We start from the raw sequence: 21,042 nt of genomic DNA, 5'->3' as shown, positions 1-21,042 counted from the left end.
CAGTCCTGTGGTGGGGCCCAAAATGGCCATATAAAGAATACTTTGTTTCTGGAGCAGTTCATCTTTTCAGTCTGGGACCCACATTTATGGAATGTATTATTGTAAAGGAAAACCAGTCAAATCAAAGTGCGACTCCTTGTTTTGCATTCCGCGTGTATTTTAAATCCGTAATGTTTTCGAACTTCTAAAAAAGGTTTTATTGGGTTGCACCTGCTCTGGTCCACAATGCCAACAATTAAAGTATATATCATAATGTATACATTTTATAAAATATATTCTAAACAGCTGAATACAAACAACCAGGAGAGAGAAACAACTAACAGCATCTCAGATCTACATACTTATTGTTATTGTATGTTTAAGCCGTTAATCTGTAAAACTGAGAAATGATCATATGTGCATGTTACTGTCAATTAAACTTAACCAAGAGAAACAAAATATCTTCCTAAAGATTTTTTTTTTCCTTTTGTTTTCCAAGATCTTTGGATTGTGGGTGGAGCTGTCCCACCACCGCACACAATCTAAATTTTTCCAGCTGTGAGTAACTCTCCCTTTGTGCACTGCATTGTGGGAAAATCGTGTACATCAACAACACACTTTAGTAAGCGTTCTGTCTGGTTTTACTTTACTTCATTTTGTCCTTTTTCCCAGCGTGAATAATACACTCAAAACCTGCTTAGGCTTGAATATGCGAAAGGGAAATCGTTTGATATCCTGATTTGTAGTCGCTAGAACGGGTAAACCTCGAAAAGTTCAACGCTGTCTCTTAGAAATGATGTTTATGTATGACTAAACTATGTTGAGATTCCCGCCCATGGTTAGCCTGAGGCAACAAAAGGCCTTTTTTAAAAGTCTGAGAATGATTGTAGTTTTGGTTTAATACTAATAAATATGTTGTGTTTTGTGTTTGTTGCAGCTATGCCTAAACATATCCAAAAAAAAAAAAGAGGAGCAGATTGGCTGAGAAGAAATGAAACTCCTCTTACTGAACATTTTTGCAACATTAACATTTGCAACATTAACACCCAATAGTTTTTTGGTTATGCATTTATGTTGACTCCAATATGTACTTGTTGCTGCACATTAGTTATATATAAACATGCTTTAGGAGACTGAAAAATGTTGCATCCCACATTTATAATAATGCAAAAAGGAAAACAAAAGTAAACATGTTGTTTTTTTTAATCATTAAATCCCCTGTTGAGGGTGAAAATGTGTTACAGTTACAGATCCCTGCATCAAGAATTTATGTTGAGCAAACTCCAAAGTAACTCAAGAATCATAAACAACACTCAACTGCGGGGACTTGGGATGAAAACATAATTTTGTGAGCTCATGACGCAAACTCTAACATACCTGGCATTATTTCAATTTTTGTGTGGTATACTGTACATAAATATAAACAATAGATGAAAGCCGCATTAGTAAGGAATAATCACAAAAATATGTCCATCTAACTCGCTGACATTTAAAGGACAGCAGAGATGGAGGACATGACATCATAATCTCTCTCACACACACAGCATCCATCACATAATCAGGACACAAGAGACAGTCTAAATGACTCCTGCAAGGCCACAGACACAATAGGAAACAGAGGACAGTAAATCTCTCACACACATACACACAAAGCACCCCCACAGACATCCCTGTCCTCATCCTCTTCCTTCGTGACTAAGGAACTTCAAAACCTGTAATTTAAGAAATGTTCTTGCTGGAGGAATGCAATAAATCTTGTGACAGCAAAGGGAGAGAAGAAGGAAAGGAGAGGAGAAAAAAGAAAGAAAAGTGTCAGCCGTGAGTCAGTTTCCTCCTTTGCTGTGTTCGTGTGAGTGTGTGTGAGGGTGGGGTGTCGGTGTTAACTGATACAGGATCAAGCTGGGTGGTCCGGGGCCTACACATACACCATTTTTGTGTACAAATAAACTTAACCCCCACGCCATTGTGGTCACCCCTCCCACTGCTCTTTTCCTCCATCTCTAGTCTTCACAGCTGCACAGGGTGCACGTGTGCTCCACCCTCCCAAACAGGGGGAAATTAAGTAATTGAGATCTGCTATTAGGTGACAGTAAAGATCTGATAATAAATAACTAGTGTGCTAACACAATTACAAAGATCTACAGTGACAGTAAAGCGACGAGGATCACTAAAATTCCTAAAAGGTGAAAAAGACAAACCACCAATAGACTGACTGATGGGTTGAAGCACTTCTTTATTCGGACACAATGTACAAAAAAGCTTATGAGACGAGAGAGTAGAACCGTCAAGCAGCATCCAGGCTTCTGCACGGTCAGTCATCTGGTGAATTAGCTGTCCTCTCCTGTGTTTTGCTGCCTTTTGATTGGTTAATTAATGGGCGATGCCACTCCTTCCCTGTGGGAGGCTAGATCTCCATCAACTGGTCCGTCCCGACGATGACCTCGTTAGTCCTCTCAGCTGAAGAAGACAGAGAGAAATGTATAAACTCGCACAGAAAAAGAAAACATCAAAAGGCAGATATTTCTGTTGTGTGACGATCTCTGGAGACTTTGAACTTTTTGAGGTTTCTCTGAGGATTTGGAAATCTGTAAAACACTTCAGCTTTAAAAAAATCTCTCACCAAAACACACTCGATAAACCAAAAACTGTGTAGCGGTCACGCAATGCTCTACAAACATGCCGCGTTCAGAACTGCCCTCAGTAACAATGTTTAATCATTTCCTTCTACTTCACACAGCAGCGTTTCAACCATATGTAGATATTATTGGCTGTTAGAAAAGATTCAGACAAGGCAAAAAATTAAATAGTATTTCTTGGACATCCTGATTACGGATAGTATATAAATATGGTGGTAAAGTAGCTGCCAAACAGCACTGCATTATCACAAAATAAGAAAAAAGCAATAATCAAACATGGATATTGTGAAAATGTATTGTCATTATTATTATTATTTTAATGAAACAGTACGTCAGCAAATAAACCTTTAGTAGTTTTTTGCTCACATTATTACAGGATACAGCTAACTTTACTGAAAATGTAAAGGCACTGAAGTGTTTACTCTGAGGGAATAACATGAAGTCATTTCTGTATGTTGGTTTTGATACTGAAACGAAGGAAAAACAACAGCTGCCTGGCATAAAGGAAATAAACGTATATGCAATTTGGAGTTAATGGGCTACAACATGCACATCCACTGTATGGTGTTTTCATTTTCTTGAAATCAGTCCCGGAATCTTCCGTGCGGTAAGACTTAGGTCACCCTGTCCACTACCTGAACCTCACAAAAAGAAATAGATGATGCTTGAAGCTGGGTCTGCCAGCATTTTCTCACTATCTCTCTGTCTCCCCTCAACCCAAAGCTAGTTCAGCATGAGGAGAGCAGCCGCCGCTCCTCCCTACATCCCCTCCATCTCTGAGCAGCGGTACTGATCCAAAGCAAACGGTGGCAAAGATTTATATTCCATCCACACAGGCAGGTTTTAGTGTGAAGGAATCTGTTGCTCAGAACGAGTTCATCCTCTGCTGTGTGGAGGGGAGGACAAATGGAGCATGGGACAGCGGGAGAGGGAAGGAGAGGGAGTGACTGAGAAAGGGAGGAAAGGTTACTCAATTTGGGCCTGTTGATTCTTAAGCAACTAATACAGTGTTTAAATGTTAGAAGACAAAACATTTATGTATTTCTCCTGCCAGGCCAGTGACAATATACAGATCCAAAAAGTGAAGGAGAGGAAAAAAAACATGTTCGTGACGGAATTGTTTTGTAAGTGCTTCTTCTGGGCAGATGTAGCTGGTTGTCACTGTAAATAGTTCAATGCATTCATGATGAGCATTAGATAAGAACACAGTGTCAGTCTGTATTTGTCTAATATGTTCACTGTTTCAATACATGCATGTGTGTGTATTTATAAAAGCACCCAGAGGAGAGGTATGGATCTTTTAAATATCAACACCTGACAGACCTGTATCTGTGTGCGTGTGTGTGTTGAGGCTAACTGGCAGGGTGGTCTTTAGCTGCTAACAGCTTCAACAGTGTGAGTGGGTGTGTAATGTCTTTAGCAGCACAGCTAGATTGGTGGAGAGAAACAATACTCTGCTTTGTTACAATATTTAAAAAAAAAGAAATCGGGAGAAGAGTTTAATCGTTGCTACAGTGCTACGATATAAATTAATCTAATCTGAGCCAATGCAGACAAACTGATCCATCAACAGAACCCAAAAGCTAAATTTAAAAAAAAACAAAAACAAAAAAACATGCATTACTCCCTTTTGCTCCAATTTGCTGACGAGGACATCTTGTCGATTATTAGTGTATTCTACAGACATATGACACAGACCATGCAGACTTTGTCTATGATCCAAGATTATGAGAGAATGAGGATGAAAAACGAGTCAGGTTTGTTTTTCTGACTCTGCTCAGGGTGGAATGGATTTTGATATCCTCCACATGTGCCAGAAAGTTAATGCAGCAAATTTTTAGAATCATGAACGACTCTTCGGTCATGGCAGACGGGTCGTTCTCCTATTGCTCTTCCTGACGTTTGCCGTATCCAAATTGTGAATAAGAATAAGAGACTCTTTTCAAGTGTACATATTGTAAAGCCCTGAGGGAAAAAAGCTGCAGTTTTGGGCTATTTAAATAAACTCGACTTTATACAGTAGGTGCCTTTTAAAATAAGACAATAAGGCATTTTGTAAAAAAAAAAAAAAAAAAAAGTAATCAAAGAGAGTATAAACAGTAAAAACAACAGTGCGTCTGCGTCTCGGTGATAGTAAGAGCGACATTGAGGATCAGAGAGGCCAAAGACAAAAAGAGGCTGGAACTTTGCAACAGTGTGACTGAACCTTGGCTATACAGTGTATGCAAAACAATTATGCAACAAGGGGTCCAAGTTTCCAGCGTTCAATAACATAATGTTAGCAGCTCTTTTGCTTGGCCGGTGGGACAAACCTTTGCCAAAAAAAAAAAAAAAAGGCTGAAGTGAGATCAGTTTTGTTGCAGTGATCGCTCCCTGGACTCAACATTTTTAGGCAAGTTTAGCTCAAATTCACACTGTTGTTACTTAGAGCACCCTGTTGTTCACTCAATTAGGCTGCTCAGTCTGGTAGCCGAGCTCGCGCTCTCTTTCTTTATATGTGTGTGCGTTCGTGTGTGTGTGTGTGTGAGTGAGTGAGAGAGTGTGAGTGTGTTGGATGTGGCTGGAGGCTGCTGCTGTTGAATTCCGGGTGGTCCTGTTCTGGCCCTGCTCTCTAACCTCTCCATCAATGTGACACACAACACACACACACACACACACACACACACACACACACCGAGCTAGCCTTGGGGACAAGAGGATTAAGGAAATAAATAAAAAAAAATCTCTGACAAATTTCTCTATCGCAGAGACTTCAGAATTAAGAGACGTTCCTAGTTGGATTGAACACACTGACAAAAAACAAAACAGATACGGCGCACACATTAACACCTTACCAGCTGTAGGAAAAGTGCTGGTGGTGGACAAAATAGCAGCAAGACATCGACAACAGCAACACATGAACATTATGAGCTGTAACACATAATGGTTATTTGAAGTCGTTGTATTATTTTGTCCATTCTGTCGTTTCTTTCCATGTCTATCTGCAAAAAGGTCAGCTACTCCGTTTGGTGCTACATTCAAACACTTAAAATGTACATTCAGTTGGACTAACGAGATGAGAGACTGCTTCATGACAGAGGGAATCAAATACAATAAAGGAAGAGTAGAAATCAAATGTTTTACGTCCATCATTTCGTGTGTGTGTGTTTATATGCTAGTGGACCTCACCCTCTGCTTCGATCCGTTGTCCGTTTCCCACCAGGCAGTATTTGAGGTCTGCTCCTCGGCCGATGACGGCGTTACTGCAGATCACACTGCCCTGGATGTTACACCTGGAAACCACAAACACATGAACGACATCAGATTCAGCTTATATTATTAGATTTTCTATAGCAGTGAGTGTCGGGACTCCACATGGTGTCCTAAGATCATAAAAGGGAACCAAAAAAAAAAAAAAAAAGAAAGATAAACTTTTTTGTCATGGTAAAATAGTGAATACCTTCAGTTCTTTTGGACTCTAAAGTTACTTCCAATGAAATGTTCATAAGTCATGTCCACATTAATATCAGTGATGTTGAGTCATGAGAACACATTGTTCCATTTTAACACATTATTATTAAAAAAAAGAAGAAAAAAAAAAGATTGGGAGCCACTGGTCTCTGAAAATTCAGATGCCAATTTAATTTAATCTAATTTAAGCACACCTAGCTAAAACATATGACAGTCTTATACAACAGACTTGCAATAAATCTTCATAAAGGGTTTAATGTTTTCCATTTTTTTTCAAACTGTTTCCCTGAGGCGTCGATCCAACTTTATAAGAGAAAGAAAAACAAATCAACAGATACGCAATAGTGAAACATTCCTAGCCATTCAATCATATCCCTATCCTACATACAGACCTGAGAGTTGTAAGTGAGTGGTTCATTTCTGGTACCAACCGGTAGTCCAAACTCTCAAGTAATTAAAGATTAATATTTTGCTGGGAGAGGTTTGGTAATGCTGAAACATGATTTTCCGACTCTACTGTTTGCTCTTTGGCCCCGCTGGAGTTCCGAACATGTTTATGGTTCACATTCTGTTTTCTCCCTTGTACCTTATGTACACACAAGGCTGCATAGACACAGTTAAGAACATTCATACTGGGAGCTGCCCAGTGCAGCCAGAGCCTTTCACTGTTGGCTGTTCAGCTTCTTCGCTCGCACAGTTGTGTGGAGTGAGTGCCACACTGGAGGTCAAACTGACAGTAGGGACATTCAGCCTGGGAATCCTCCCACCTGCTCCTAAGACTCAAACATATCCAATCAACTGGACTTAACGACATGACATTAGCATATATATTAAAGAACAACAGCAGCCCGGGCCTGCGTTGCACATGCGGGTTAAGACATTGTTGGCCTTATGCTGCAGTCCCACCTGAGTTGGCGCTGCCAACCCACTGTGCACGCTCATTCAGCCAAACCATCACCATAAAATTCTTGGAGGGGAGACACAGACAGTCTTGACACAGACAGTGTGTGTCCTGTGTCGGTTAACTGTGGAGGGCGTGTATGTACAGTGTGTGTGTGTGTGTTGGAGAATGTGTGTTTCAGTAGCTTGGGGAGCCCGGTGGAGAACACATGTTGGTCTTGCCCAGGCAGTGACGCACACACACTTGGCCCTCTGCACCTCACACACAGACAGGTTTGTATTGGCCCATTCTATTCAGGTGGTTAGGCCTGGAGGGAGAGGGAGAAACGAATGTGTGTGTATGTATATATGTGTGTGTGTGTGTGAGCACGAATGTGTGTGTAAGCGACTACCTAGGAGGTGGCGGTGGTAGTTGGTGATGGGAGATTACAAGATTCAGAGTTTTGTAACATTAGAGAGAGAGGGAGAGAGAGAGACCACCAAAGAAGCTTCAGAGCTGAAACACCACTAATTACTAACACCAGGGCTCCTCCTTGCCATGACCCCCCCATCCTCCCTCTCTCTCTCAAACACACAGAAACACACACACACACAGAAACACACACACACACACACACACGTCAACCCCCACCTCCTGTGCCAACCCCCCTGTAAAGTTGACCCCTACTATCCCCCTTCCCAAACACGCAGCGCTTTGTCAACAAGTTCTGGTCAGCTCCAAACAAAGAAACCAGAAATGCGAGGGGTTTCTGCGACATGGCCGGGGTCTGCTAATCCCCTCACACTGGCTCTTTCTTTCCTTCTTTCTCCTTCCTTCTTATGTCCTCGAAGAAGAAAAAAAAAAGAAAAGAAAGAATTGCAATTTCTTTCTTGCGTGCTAGCTTGCTTTCCCCTCGCTTCTTTCTTCTCTTCTCTTCTCCCGTCTCTTCTCGTTCTTTCATGCCTTTGTGCGTGCACCTACATGGGCATGATGAGGGTCCCCATGTTGGCTGGCTGGGGTCCCTGAAAGGCTTAAGAAGAGATGGAGATGGAGAGAAAGAGAGAGAGGAAGGAGATGGCGTTGAGGCCTTGATGGAGAGAAAAGAGAGGGAGGAGTAAGGAATTGAGATAAAAAGAAAAGGAGCCTGTGAATGAGTGCTTTAAAATCCAGACTCGAGGCCAAGATGAGTCTCTTTCCACCAGGGATTCTGGCTAAGGAGCTGAGCACATCAATCTACATGTTAATTCTACAGTAGCTACTGGCACCCCTCTATACAAATCCTCTTTTGTTGCAACAAAGCAGTCAATTTTGACTACTTTAACTACTGGCTACATTGGACAGTGCTGATGTGCAATGATGTGGCTGACCATGGTGCATCATCCTGTTTTAGCTCTCCCAAGTGAAATCGTAATGTGGCAAACACAATATCTGCCATGTCCTGCAGCCACTTCTGGGTTTCCTCAACCAAGCTACCACCAATTGCCACTGCTCCCTGACTCCCCTGGTGAGATTTCAGCTGAAACGATGCAAAGAAAAGTGGCACGTCTGTAGAATTTTTAGCACATCCTTCGGTAGTTTCTGCTGAACAATGATTTCTTGTGACCATAACAAAAAGAAACACCCAAATTATAACATTACCCAAAGACAAGCAAATATGTACATTTGTGAAGATAGGATAAAAAAAAAAAAAAAAGCTTTGTATACCATTAAACCTCGCTGCTGGTGAGCCAGTCCTTACAAACTTACTGCACAGAATCCCAAAGTTTTGTTATGAAATAGGTTGAATATGTACAAAATGATGATGATGATGATGATAAAGGACCACGAACATTTCTATTTGATGGACTGGTACTGCCATAAAAAACAAAAAGTCTCAGGTTTAAATAGCTCACTGTAAATATCTTGTAGCTATCCTAAAATATAAAAAAAAAAATAGGAAAAGGTTTGTTTGTTAAGGGGACAACCTGCTAAATAACATTTCAATGCTACTCAGCCAAATAGCCTAAACCTTTGCTTTCTCGACTTCACTGTCCAACCCTCCATGGTGATCCACAAATTCCATAACCAGTGGGAAACTCAAGTAAATTAGCGGCTAAATGAAATATATGGATGTTGTGTGTTTCAGTTCAGCAGCTTTGTGTTTGTTTGGAACTGATCTCTGGCTGGTTGCACACCAATAGATGCATTGTTAACTCAGCGCTCCCTGTTTGACCCCCGTCGAGCACAAAAAACAAAACCTGCTATACCTCCCATCAACGGACACACACATGCACAAGCGTCTGCCTGACACACACACACACACACATTTGCACATAGGAGCACCTCGAAAATTCAGTGGAAAGATACACAGTTAATGAAGAAGTAGGCGTAGCACTGCTTTTCTATGTGAAAACCAAACAGTGTTAACAGAAGTGTTTCGAAGTCAGCACAGAAATAGTTCTACATAATGTCAAGTCATGTGAAATATGAACATTTAAATGGAGATAAAAGATTTTTATTACCAGTTTTTCCTGGCAACATGTTCTTATTTTGAAATTTCTTTGTCTCGCACTGCATGCGTGTGCTAACTGAACACCAAACAAAAGCTGACATGAGGATTAAAACCTTAATTTATAAACATGCCTTGAAGGTGAAATTCTTTTTCAGGCTAAATCATCAACGAGTGTGTGCATGAGTGTGTTCAGATGTGTGTGTTCTCACCCCTCCTCGATGGTAACCCCGTGCATGATGATAGAGTTGGTGACTTTGACCTTCTCTTTGACAGTGGTGGAGTTTCCGATGGTGGACCTCTTAATTGATGTCTTATCTGCTACCTGGCACATTGCTCCGATGATACTGTCTGATCCCATCTGAGCAGAGCGAACACACACACACAAAAAGGTTAAATCAGACATAAATACACACACAGCCTCGCCTCTCCAGTGACGATAAAGTGCATTACTCTTACCTGACATCTCTCAGAAATGACAGCAGATGGATGGACTGCTGGCTCCTCAAACAATTTGGGAGCCTGGTATGGAAAAGACAGAAGAGAAATAAACATGATGAGATGACAAGCTCATAGAATAACAGAACAATTATTAAAAATACATGATAGATAAATAAATAAATCAATTTATCATCTTATTCATTGAATGCTGTCAATGTCACTAATGTCAAGGCTAATGTCAGACTCACCAGTCGGTTTGCTTCTATGTAAGCGGCTAACGTGTTGACGCGGTAGCAAGGGCCCTCGTCCATAATGTGAACGTAGCAGCGGAGCTTTCCTCCGTGGTACGCCTCGCTCATGTCACCGCGGTGGTCGTTCCAACAGGAGCGCTCCTGGGCCAGCTGGAGGAGAGGCTCGTCTCGTGATGAGATGAGGAGCTCTGGACAATAAAAAGAATGAAAGAGTGGCAGGAAGGACAGAGTGAGGGGTTGACATGATGATGTTGTTTGGGAGGATTTGGACAGACAGGGTTGTCGTCCTTTGTCAACTCGTTACAAAGTCTATGTCACTGTTCATTTAGGGTGAAAGCGAAACCTACATTTCTCCATGCTGATGTCTTATGAATAAGAACAAGAGCTGTGTTAAAGAGGTTACGGATTAAATGTCTTCCCTCTGATTTAACCACTGACCGTGGTTGGTAGGGCCGTCGTTCTTCTTCTGGTTCTGGTCCTCTGCATCGTCTTTGATTTTCTGACTGTTGGTTGTTTTGGAAAACTGCTTCCGCACCAAATACGGTACCAACTCACCTCGAATTGATGAGATAGACCTACGATACAAGTAGCAAAAAAATAGACATGTAACATGCCACTGATCCTTAGCATCCTAACAAAATCATTAGTACCACACAAACATAAAATTAATGATCCTGGTTTAATTATTGTGACTCAGTAGGAGTTCATAAAGGAAACTAATAAAAAAAACAAAAAACAAGTGATTAAAAGAAATTGCAGTGAATGATGTGTAATGCTGTTATTGTTACTGGCAGTACATCTTTTAAAATTAAGTAGTGACAATTAGCACCTCAGGTCCTGAAAACAAAAGCAGATGAAGCTGAACCTGCTTTCACGTCTCTCTGCGTAAACCAGGAGGTAACTTCCCCATCTTAATTTCTTCTTCCTCCTCTTTGCACTGTGCTGTGCTCAGTGTCCCTCTCCTCCTCCACCACCACACACCCCCTTCCTCTCCTTCACTTGCCCTCTCTCTTACTTTCTTTTAAAAAGGGAGATTAGAATTTCCATCTGAATGACAGGAGAAAAACAACAGTTACTCTGTCCATTTCTCTCTTCGAGCAAGAGACACACACAGAGAGAGAGACAGAGAGAGACAGAGAGAGAGAGAGACAGAGAGAGAGACAGAGACAGAGACAGAGAGAGAGACAGAGAGAGAGACAGAGAGAGAGACAGAGAGAGAGACAGAGAGAGAGAGATGAGCTGTGAAAAGACAGTTCAAGAAAAGAGCTAAAGAAATAAATGAGTCATCCAACAAGACAGATGATATATGGAGGCGTTAGTGACGTAATGACATACGATTTATATCTACAGCTCTATGGTTAATTACTTTGTTCAACTGTGCCTTAACCAAAAATATTCAGCAGGGGTGAAGAGACATGAGAGTATGGCTAGGGGATTTGTGTTTTTTGCCTTGGCTTTGGCCTCTGTCAACTCAAAGCAGTACGGTTAGGGCACACTCCATTTAAAATTGTTAAGATGTAAAACTGGGCAATAACAGATTTCCACAATCTAACCTTTAGCCAAAAATACCAGAACACATATCGACAAAGTCTCATCACAACCCTGTTTTGAAAAATGTTATGGACATGCTGTTCCCGAGCTTCATCTTGTTTGGTATGCATCTGGATCTAGTCTTGTCCTTATCAAATATCTTGATATTTTCGTCAGCAGTCTTTTAATGTGCAGTTTGCCAAAAAGCTATAAAAATTGTCCATCCAGGAAAGAACTAACAACGATTTAATATGATTGTGGCACAATATTTTGCAATAGAAAGATGTATTAATACAAGAGTGAACTGCAATGAAGAGTCTTTTTTCCAAGGCTGCAGCTTTGCTGTTCTTTCTAACTGCAAAGCTGCATGTAGATCGCCTTTCATTGTGGTTTTTGGCCAGTCAGTGGATGAGCTCCTCATCTGTTGTTTGCTGTGATGACAAACAGTTCAGGCACACTGATCTGAAAACTTACCAGACTTCTTTTCCTTTATTTTCTGGCAATAATCCTACCTCTAAAGATCATATTACCATCTTGACTTTAAAAATTACAGAGCAAGTTTGAAGCATTTCACCCAACTGATGTCTCACATCAAGTCAATTTTATTAAAAGACAAGAATCTGCATTTAAGGATGAGCTGTATTTTGAACCGACATTTGAGAAAAAAAAAATCTAAATGGTGAAAAAAACTCAACTAAACCATGAGATGACTGTATCGTTAACACCCTTACATAATACCATAAAGTCAACACACCAATTTCAAGTGCAAATATTTTAATATGAGCAGATATCATTTGTTATATAAGTTCTCATTATTTTATTTTGATTTTCCAGAGTCTAACGATGCATCTATTGCCTTGGGTGGCTACAGAAAGCTCCTTGTGACACTGCTCCACTTCAGAGGCTAAAGGCCTAACAGCCTGCCTCAGTGGCACATAGTAAAACAAATTAACACCTCGCTGGAATACCCTGCTAACAGGGACCTTTCAAAGCCTTACACACCATGTAGCCATGTTTAACACTTGCTACAGATTAAGCCGCAAATGTGAATGTCTGTTTGACTGTGTGGGTTCATGTCCCAAGTCTGTGTGCGTACGTCAAACCCATATACAGCTCACAACACAGAAGAAAGCTGGTCATTTTCTGACAATTTTTAAAGATTCAGGCTGGAAATTCAATGTTGGATAACTAATTGTCTAATTATCTGATAACTCAGAGTGAGAAATAAGGGAAGAACTCACTTGTTATCGACGAGAAAGTCCACCACTGCTTTTTTCAGGCAGTAAAGGTGAGCATCCACGAGGCCTGTTTTGATGTGCATCCTCGGATGTCTGCAGGTAAAAGAAAAAAAGGGGGAAAAAAAAATAACAAAATGTACTTTACACATACTCATCGAGTTAGCTCGCTTTGCAAAAACTTACAAAGCACAAAAAAAAAAAAAAAAGAAGCTGTCGTGGAAATGTTACATGCAAAGGTTGAAAGAATACATCAGAATTTCCATTTGTGGAGTCCCACCGCACAGCACACACACACACACACACACATCAATTTCATGACAAACAGCTTTACTCTGGCTGCTACTTGGGAGGACAATTTGCTTTGATTCTTTTCATCACCTGCTGTTTTTATGTATCATGTTTGCTTCTCATTTACTGAAACCCCTTTTAATTTACCTCCGCTTTGCACATAGGACAGGAACATTTGATGGAAACCAGACCTGGCCATAGACTTACATAAAAGTCAGAGAATAGTGACATCTGTCTATTGTCCTCAGTCAGTTACCATAGATGTCACCCCACTGTGCTGCTGCCATGAGACAGGTTTATGTTGACTGGGGGGGCAGATGCACACGCATTTACTCACACCGGGTGGCCTGAGATTGAACATGTGACATTTATGAAGCGAGAGCCAAAGAAAACCATTTTATCCTCCAGGTTTCAATAAATAAATCTACCTTCACCCCTTCATCCTCTGTGACTACCCATCCTCCTCTTCCTCTGCCCTTTCAATCTTTACATAATAAAACCTGCGGGGCGCATTGTTCCTAAAAGGACCATACCACTTTATTTTACATGTTTTAGGCCATTTACTACAAATCACATATACCTTCCATTACTGCTAACCATTTTTTTTTCAAAAGCAGGCTGCACTGATTTAGTTTCTTAAAGTTGTAAAAGCAGATTGATTTGAAAAGCCTGTGTCTCATTACTGCACAACAATAACGTAACTTTGACAAAATCGAAAGCAGACGTGATGTTCACTGTTCACCATTATGTTCAGATCTGAGCAAGCTGATTTATAATTTCATATTGAAATCAATAGAAGCTAACAGCTGCCTGGGGAAAGAAAAAAAAAAATCAGGGATTCTGTGTTCTGTAAAATCAAGACAATCTGGGCTGTAGACAAAACTGAAAATGACAGTTCTCCCTCCTCTAGCCAAAATGTTCATGTAACAATTCAATTGTGGCTAATATCTTAGCATGGTAAGGTTTGAGCCAAAGTTCTTCTTGCATGACAAACACATACAATATAAATGTTGTAAAGTAAGGTGTTGGGCAACCACACGCCGGAAGAACTGCACTTCTAGGAATTGATTAAACAAGTCTGTGAATCTCTACAGGAGAGATCAACATAATTCTTCCAATGGATATTACATTAATTAGCCCATATGATATTCCCTGTTTTAGTGCTTTTACGATGACAGTGGAGAGCATTCTCTAACGATTTGGTTTGAAATTTATCATTGGTGTTTAACTGGGTTGACCTTATTGCACGTGAATGGAGTCACTTGCATTTGTTATGTCTGTCTTGTTTTTTGAGGTTTTCCTTCAGGCTGTCACCCTTTAATTTGACATATTGCTGAGTTATAAAAACACTTCCCAAGCAACCCGGTTCCTCTATTGTTTCTCTTATTGTTGGTATTGTTTTTTTCCAGTTTTAACCAGAGCCACCACCAGTGGTTAAACTAAACCGGCTAGACATCAATACCAGAAGTACCAGTAATGGGCTCAGCGGCAGCAATAGTATTGGTCTACATGAAAAAGTTAAATAAACATCACTGTAAGTGATATACTGTTTTCTTTCTGACAGTATTTGGATTTATTTTCTGCTTCTGTACAAGCGGCTATTATTTAAGGTTGGAAACATTACACAATAAAAGTATTGTATTTCTTAAAACCCAAACTAAATCTAAATTTTACTTGATTTCAAAATTCTTCTTTACCAAAACTAAATAGGAATGAGCAATAATGAACACATAAAAGTCAAATAAAATGATCTGCAATGATCCAGGACAGAACACTGAAAATAGTATGGCAATTAAAGAAAACTGAATGACGACACCTGACTTTTATGGTTTTCTAAACCTCTTCCTCTACCATTCCTCTGCTCATTTGCTTCCTCTCCCTTTCATCAAAAAAAAAAAAAAAAATCTACAATTTTCCAGGTCTCCTCTCCGCTCCATTCAACTCTCTCTCTCTCTCTCTTCACAAGGCTTGCAGTATAACTAGAGTGACTCAGGAGGATTGCTCGGTCACACATATTTTACCAGCAGATGCTGAAAGCCATAAATTAAACTGTGTGTGTGTCCGTCTGTGTTAAGGTATTTTATTCAAAAGCATAAAAACACATGTGCGTGCACACACAGACACGCTCTGTGGGTGTTTGTCAAATGTATTTATTCATACAACATTCCCCAGGTGTGTGTGTGTATATATATGTGTGTGTATGTATGTATCATGGGCTTAAAGTGGAATTTATGGGAACACCCAGCATGTGACATCACAGTTTGGCACCTGCAGGTGGGCAGGAGAGAGCGAGAGGAGGAACAGGTGCCCTTAAAGATCTAGGGGCAGCATGCTGTAGATCATGTATAAGGGATGTTTTACGGTAGAGTAAAGTTTAGAATCAAATGTTAGTTTGACCACAGCCACTGAAGATAAAAATTCAGCTGGTATTAGATGATGCTTCTAATAATTCACCTTTAGATATGGGGTCTGCTCACATTCCAAGACCTTTAATAACCCTACTATTACATTTATTTAAAGTTTTATAAATTTCTGATATCAGTCGATGTGCTGTTTTTTTTCCAGGTGAGGCAGGGCGCCTCCACTTTAAAACCTCTTCAAAACTTCCACACTAGCAACTAAAACTACTACAATGAGTCTTCGATGATTATTGTATGATCTTTGAAAATTAAAAGAAAAATGCAAACTAACACTTTGCCACCACCAGTTTTTATGATGTCAAAGAACATTTCAGCAGAGCGATGAACCGGTATAAACTGCTGTCACATGCATGATGATATTGAGGGAGTATCAAAGTAAAGGTGTTGCACTGTATGTAGGAAATCATTTAGGAAGGTACCTGAGAAGGTGTGGTGATCATATATGAGGTAATACCTACTAAACAGATGCTATGATTTATACACCAGAGCTTTGTGGAGGCAGAGCCTGAAGACACACAACGCAAGGGCAGGAAAATACAAAACACTGGACCTACTTGCACCATATATATAATTTTTTGAAAAGCAACAACCTTTTATTTCACTGAAATAACATTAAAATCCATTCCATCTCATCTCGGGTCTTAAAATCAAATGGGATTTTTAAAGTAGCATTCACATGGACTATTTGGAAGCTAAACATTTTTTCCATTTTTTAACCGTTGTTAGCCCTTCTGACTCAAAACGCAGAGTGCCGGCCACATGCTACTTTATTAGTTTACACTTTTTTGCAGAATCCAACTACAACAAACATCTTGTATTTCCCAAACAAGGGTAAACATCTTGATTTTCCTGACAGCAACATCATGTGATTTCTGGTTGCTGCGAGTGCTGTAGAGCTCGGTGTCAAGGGGAGCAGGAATTTAGTGCCTCTGCAGGCAAGGATGACTCAACCCTTGGATTAATGACTGACTACTAAAGTACCACTAAAGTCCTCAGTGGGAGAGAGGAGTCACATCTCTCTTGCTCTCAAACACACACAAACACACACAGCATAATGTCTTATTTAGTTACAACTAAAACCCCACAGCGGACGATGACTCAGACACACCAGATTGACTGTTAATACCCTCATTAGTCAGGTTTCCACTACAGAGCCAACAGGGCTGAAGAGCTTACGACTTATTCAGGGCATTCAACTATCGCCTCCAAAATAAAATGTGTTTGATTCCCTTAATACCATGCTAGTCTAATAGATGCTTTCTTAATTGAGCTGACTCACATATCTGAACCTGTGCTTTAAGCCTCAAGTGCACATGGTCCTGCTGGTATATATAAATGACTGATAAAACCTGCACTTTCGGTGTGTGAGACCATTGACACATCATGCCATCATCTCTATAAAAGTCTATTAAAAAGGTGAGAAACTAGTAAAAGAGTCACAGTTTGCCAAAGCCTAAGGCTCGGTCAACAAAAACTGCATTTTTGTCGGACAAACAGTTTGATTGATCGTCGAAATACCAACATTACTTGACTGATCGTTTAAGGCATAATGTTTTAGGTACGCAGAAAAAAGGAAATGAAAACCAGACAGTCGTGTAAGTAATCAGGCACTTACATTTTAGTTTTCTGCCAAATGATTCAGAGGTCCTGACATTTTCAAAAAACTATAAAGAGACCGCAAGTAAACAAATATCCATAAAACAAATTAAGCGGATGCATAAAAGAACTGATATATGAGCATATAAATAAAATATAGTAATTACAAACATATCACTTTAAGGCTTGACATTACTAGCTTATATTGATAATGCTTGTTACTACAAGGTACAGAACCTCTGAGTACCGCGTTGTCATAAGTCATGCAGTATCTTTTTGAAATATACTTTGTCTGTTATCCTGCCCCCTTTGTTGCACTGCAATGGAAGTTTTGGAAGATACAGCACATGTGGTATTTGTGTTGATTGGGTTTTAGCTTTGCTGCCTTGTGCCATCATTGCTAACAGATGCAGACAAACTCCAGCTCCAATATCTTAAAGGTCACTGCAGTTAAGATATGCTTCTAAGAATTCCTTGGCTGTTAGGATTTGAACTTCAACTCAAAACAATATCACAAGCGAACGTGTTTAACGTGTTCGTAAAGACACATGAAGCAGGTTTACTGGTTTAGTATGAATGTAAATTTGTGATTTTATACTGACTGTAACTAATGACATTACCCAAATAACAGGAACCTCAATAGTTCTGCTTGAATATTTCTCATGATCCAAATAATTCTGATTTTAAATCGGCCTATTAATACACAGTCAACCACTCTTCCAGGCCAAGAGACTCTGACAGGTGGAGCTGTAATGTACGAGGGGAAGCTCGGCTGGAGTCCTTTCACAGCGTTTAAGCGATTTCCAGGTCAAATAATCTCACATGTGCAGAATGTTTTGAGCTAACACACTCCAACCATGTGGAAACCGCACAGAAGGGAAAGGAGAAAAAAATAATAATACAGAGAGTGGAGTAGAGCTGCAACGAGTACTAATTTGAGTACAAAAAAATCCTCAAATAATTTATTTTTGCCTCGAGTATTTGTTTAATTATTAATTTCGTTTAAGTAGTAACTTGCGTTCTGCCCCGGGGATCGTGTTCAACACGAACTATAAACACGTGACTCAGAGTCAAAAAGCTGGCGCTATGGAAGACGGCGAAGAGACTGTCCGCAAAAGATGTCAAAAGTTTGGGATCTATTGTTCGGTTTTAACAGGCCTGTCGTTTCTGTCACACATTATGCAATAGTATTGTTGTTTTGAATGAACAGTGGACTGGCAGGCCACTGAGAAGAGTCAAGTGCTGTGGATGCTGTGTCAGCACAAAATCTGACTTGAGGCAACAATGTCTTTTTGTGCAAACGACTAAGGTAAGATCCAACTGCTGAGTCGAAATGTTTCACGAACGAGGCAGTGTGCATATGGAAAATACAAATTACAAAGGCAGATACCTGTAGTGTGTGTGTGTGTGTGTGTGTGCAGCGACAGTGATCTTTGACTAAACAGACTGAACTGGTGCTGAACAGCGAGGTCTTCTGAAACTACCTTGGGCGGGTCACAAAAATCCAGATATTTATTCTGTTACTACGTTAGGCTGTAAATACTGCATGTCAAGAGACTTTTTCAGTCTGTTTCGTGTGGTTGTGTGACGGGTGTGTGCGTGTATAAATGATCAGAGGTGATTTAAATGTTATAAGTCTTTCGATGTAAGTCATAAATGTTTAGCTGTGGGCTTGTGTTTCCATAACACTGTGACAAAGCGTGAGTGTTTTCTCTCCATCAATGTCCATCTCGAGGTCGTGTTACGTGTGTTCATATAAGCATTTCTGTGTATGTGTAAAAGATATATATATATATATATATAGATATAGTATATATATATATATATATATATATATATATATATCTTTGAGTGTGTGTCTGAACAAGCAGCTGCTCAGGCCCCCCTCTTATTGGCTAGAATTTACAGTGGCTTTGGCTCCATGAAGTATTTACGAGCTCCCAAAACACCCGCTCTCACACATACATGCATTTTAGGACTCAGAAACGAAAACCTACCTAGAGTACTCTTCCTGTAACAAAAATCCCACACACCCACCACAAAACCTTCAGCCTAAAACACACCGACTCTGATTAGAAACCAAAACATCTGCTCTCCTAACTAGAAACTACAGATGTGCAGGACATATTTACCATCAGTCAAACCCCAGTAAATGATCTCCACTGAGAATCCTCCACTGACAACATAATGCACAGGTTTAGCAATGTATGCAATTAATGGTAATTAGATATGAGTGATAACAGTTGAGATGACAGATATAATTTCCTCTGGCAAAATTGCCAGCAGTGGCTGGTAAAAAATTAAGTCTCATGTTAGAAGATTAGTTCAATCTGAACGTCAAAGAGCTTTATTATAATTCACATAATCCAACGTATAAATCAGTCAACATGCAGTACAATTTGTCTGCATGTTGCGCTCATTGTTAAAGGGCTACTTCCCCTAATTTACAGCCACGAACATATGAAAAAGTTGCACTAGACGTATCCACAGACCTTGATATGAACAGATTTCACTGAAACTACTATCTACTGAAGAAGTCCCAATGAAAACACAAGACGGACTGCTGTTAAATTACTTACTTTCTCACGATAGACTTCCTAATCGATAGCCCGTCCTCTAGATCGGCCTCATTGGCCATGAACAGCAGTCTCTTCCCTGACTGATCGACTCCCACAAAGTCTCTCTGCTCAGCTGGTGAAAAAAAAAAAAAAAAACAATATTTAGTGTTAACACAAAATAAGACACTCTTTAACATATTCGCTTTGCATAAAGTCTGTGTAAAGTAAGAATATATATGAGTTTATCAGACCAAAGAAGAAAGTCTTATTAACCACTCAGCCAAATATGGAAGATTAAAAATATTGTCAATTTATGAAATTAGGTGTCAAAATCAGGTAAAGAATTTGAAGCGATTGAAACGTGTCAGATGAGTTCAGAAAATGACATGACTGACTTTGAAACTCTAACCTCTCTGCTAGAGGTGCAGGGGTATGCTCAGGGTGGCCTCAGCGTGTCATCGAGCCACCATTTAGGACCACCCAAAGAATCTTGGACTGAAAACTGGTGAAAAACTGTTTAAACCTCTAACTCCACATTTCAGTTATGTATCGTTCAAAGTCTTTTCATGTTTTCAGCAACTATTTTCCAACATATTTATTGTATTTTGAAAGAAATCTCAGAATTTCCTTCACACAGACTTCAAACATATGAGGAAGTCTTGTTTCTTTTCCTCCATATCAGAACCATGTCATACATGACCACAGTCATCTATGCAAAAATCTCATTTTACCACAAGCCATTTTTCCCGTTACCTGTTTTCTTCTTGCCTTTCTGACCCGGGACTGTCTCTGTGAATTCATGGGCTTTGCTCATTAGCATAGCCAGTGTTGCATTGTAGGCTCTGAACAGATCAACCACCTCGTGAAGCGCCACATCGGTTATCAGGTCACAACTCACCACCAGGATGTCTGTCTGAAGAGGGAGGTTGAAAAGAGAAGAAGAAAAGTGAGTAGATTAGGGCAAAATGACCATAACTTACTGGATCTGCTGTGCTGCGTTGACTATAATTGCTTCAGTAAAAAAGATTTCAGGCTTTCAAAAAGATTTTTTTTGGCTTGCACTTGTATTTTGGAACTAAATCTTCCCACCTGTTGTGATTTTGCAAATATTTCCTATGTGAGCGTGCACACACTCACACACACTCACACACAAGACCCCACAAAAACACAGAAATGCAGTTTGAAGGGTGAGTTGTGTTTACAAAGTGAGGTTTGTTCCCTCACAACAGTCATCTCGGCATGCATGCATGCAGACTATACATAAATTAATGTGGCGACAATGCTCCA

General features: G+C 40.0%; 1 protein-coding gene across 1 annotated transcript in view; it reads right to left on the bottom strand.

Moving 5' to 3' along the window:
• Positions 1-2,192: 2,192 nt before the first annotated feature.
• Positions 2,193-21,042, bottom strand: part of eif2b3 (eukaryotic translation initiation factor 2B, subunit 3 gamma) — a 30,671-nt gene continuing 11,821 nt past the window's right edge. The window contains exons 4-12 of the mRNA XM_010752769.3: positions 20,509-20,668; positions 19,777-19,888; positions 12,897-12,986; positions 10,564-10,700; positions 10,123-10,313; positions 9,893-9,955; positions 9,646-9,794; positions 5,784-5,887; positions 2,193-2,436 (exon numbers count right to left, since the gene is read on the bottom strand). Of these exons, the coding sequence (XP_010751071.1) occupies positions 2,384-2,436; positions 5,784-5,887; positions 9,646-9,794; positions 9,893-9,955; positions 10,123-10,313; positions 10,564-10,700; positions 12,897-12,986; positions 19,777-19,888; positions 20,509-20,668 (1,059 nt within the window). The 3' untranslated portion in view covers positions 2,193-2,383. The remainder of the gene's footprint in view (positions 2,437-5,783; positions 5,888-9,645; positions 9,795-9,892; positions 9,956-10,122; positions 10,314-10,563; positions 10,701-12,896; positions 12,987-19,776; positions 19,889-20,508; positions 20,669-21,042) is intronic.

This window comes from Larimichthys crocea, chromosome XII (genome assembly GCF_000972845.2).
Source record: "Larimichthys crocea isolate SSNF chromosome XII, L_crocea_2.0, whole genome shotgun sequence".
Lineage (NCBI taxonomy): Eukaryota > Metazoa > Chordata > Actinopteri > Sciaenidae > Larimichthys > Larimichthys crocea.
The sequence above is the reverse complement of the archived record's forward strand: the minus strand, read 5'-3'. Positions and strand labels throughout refer to the sequence as shown.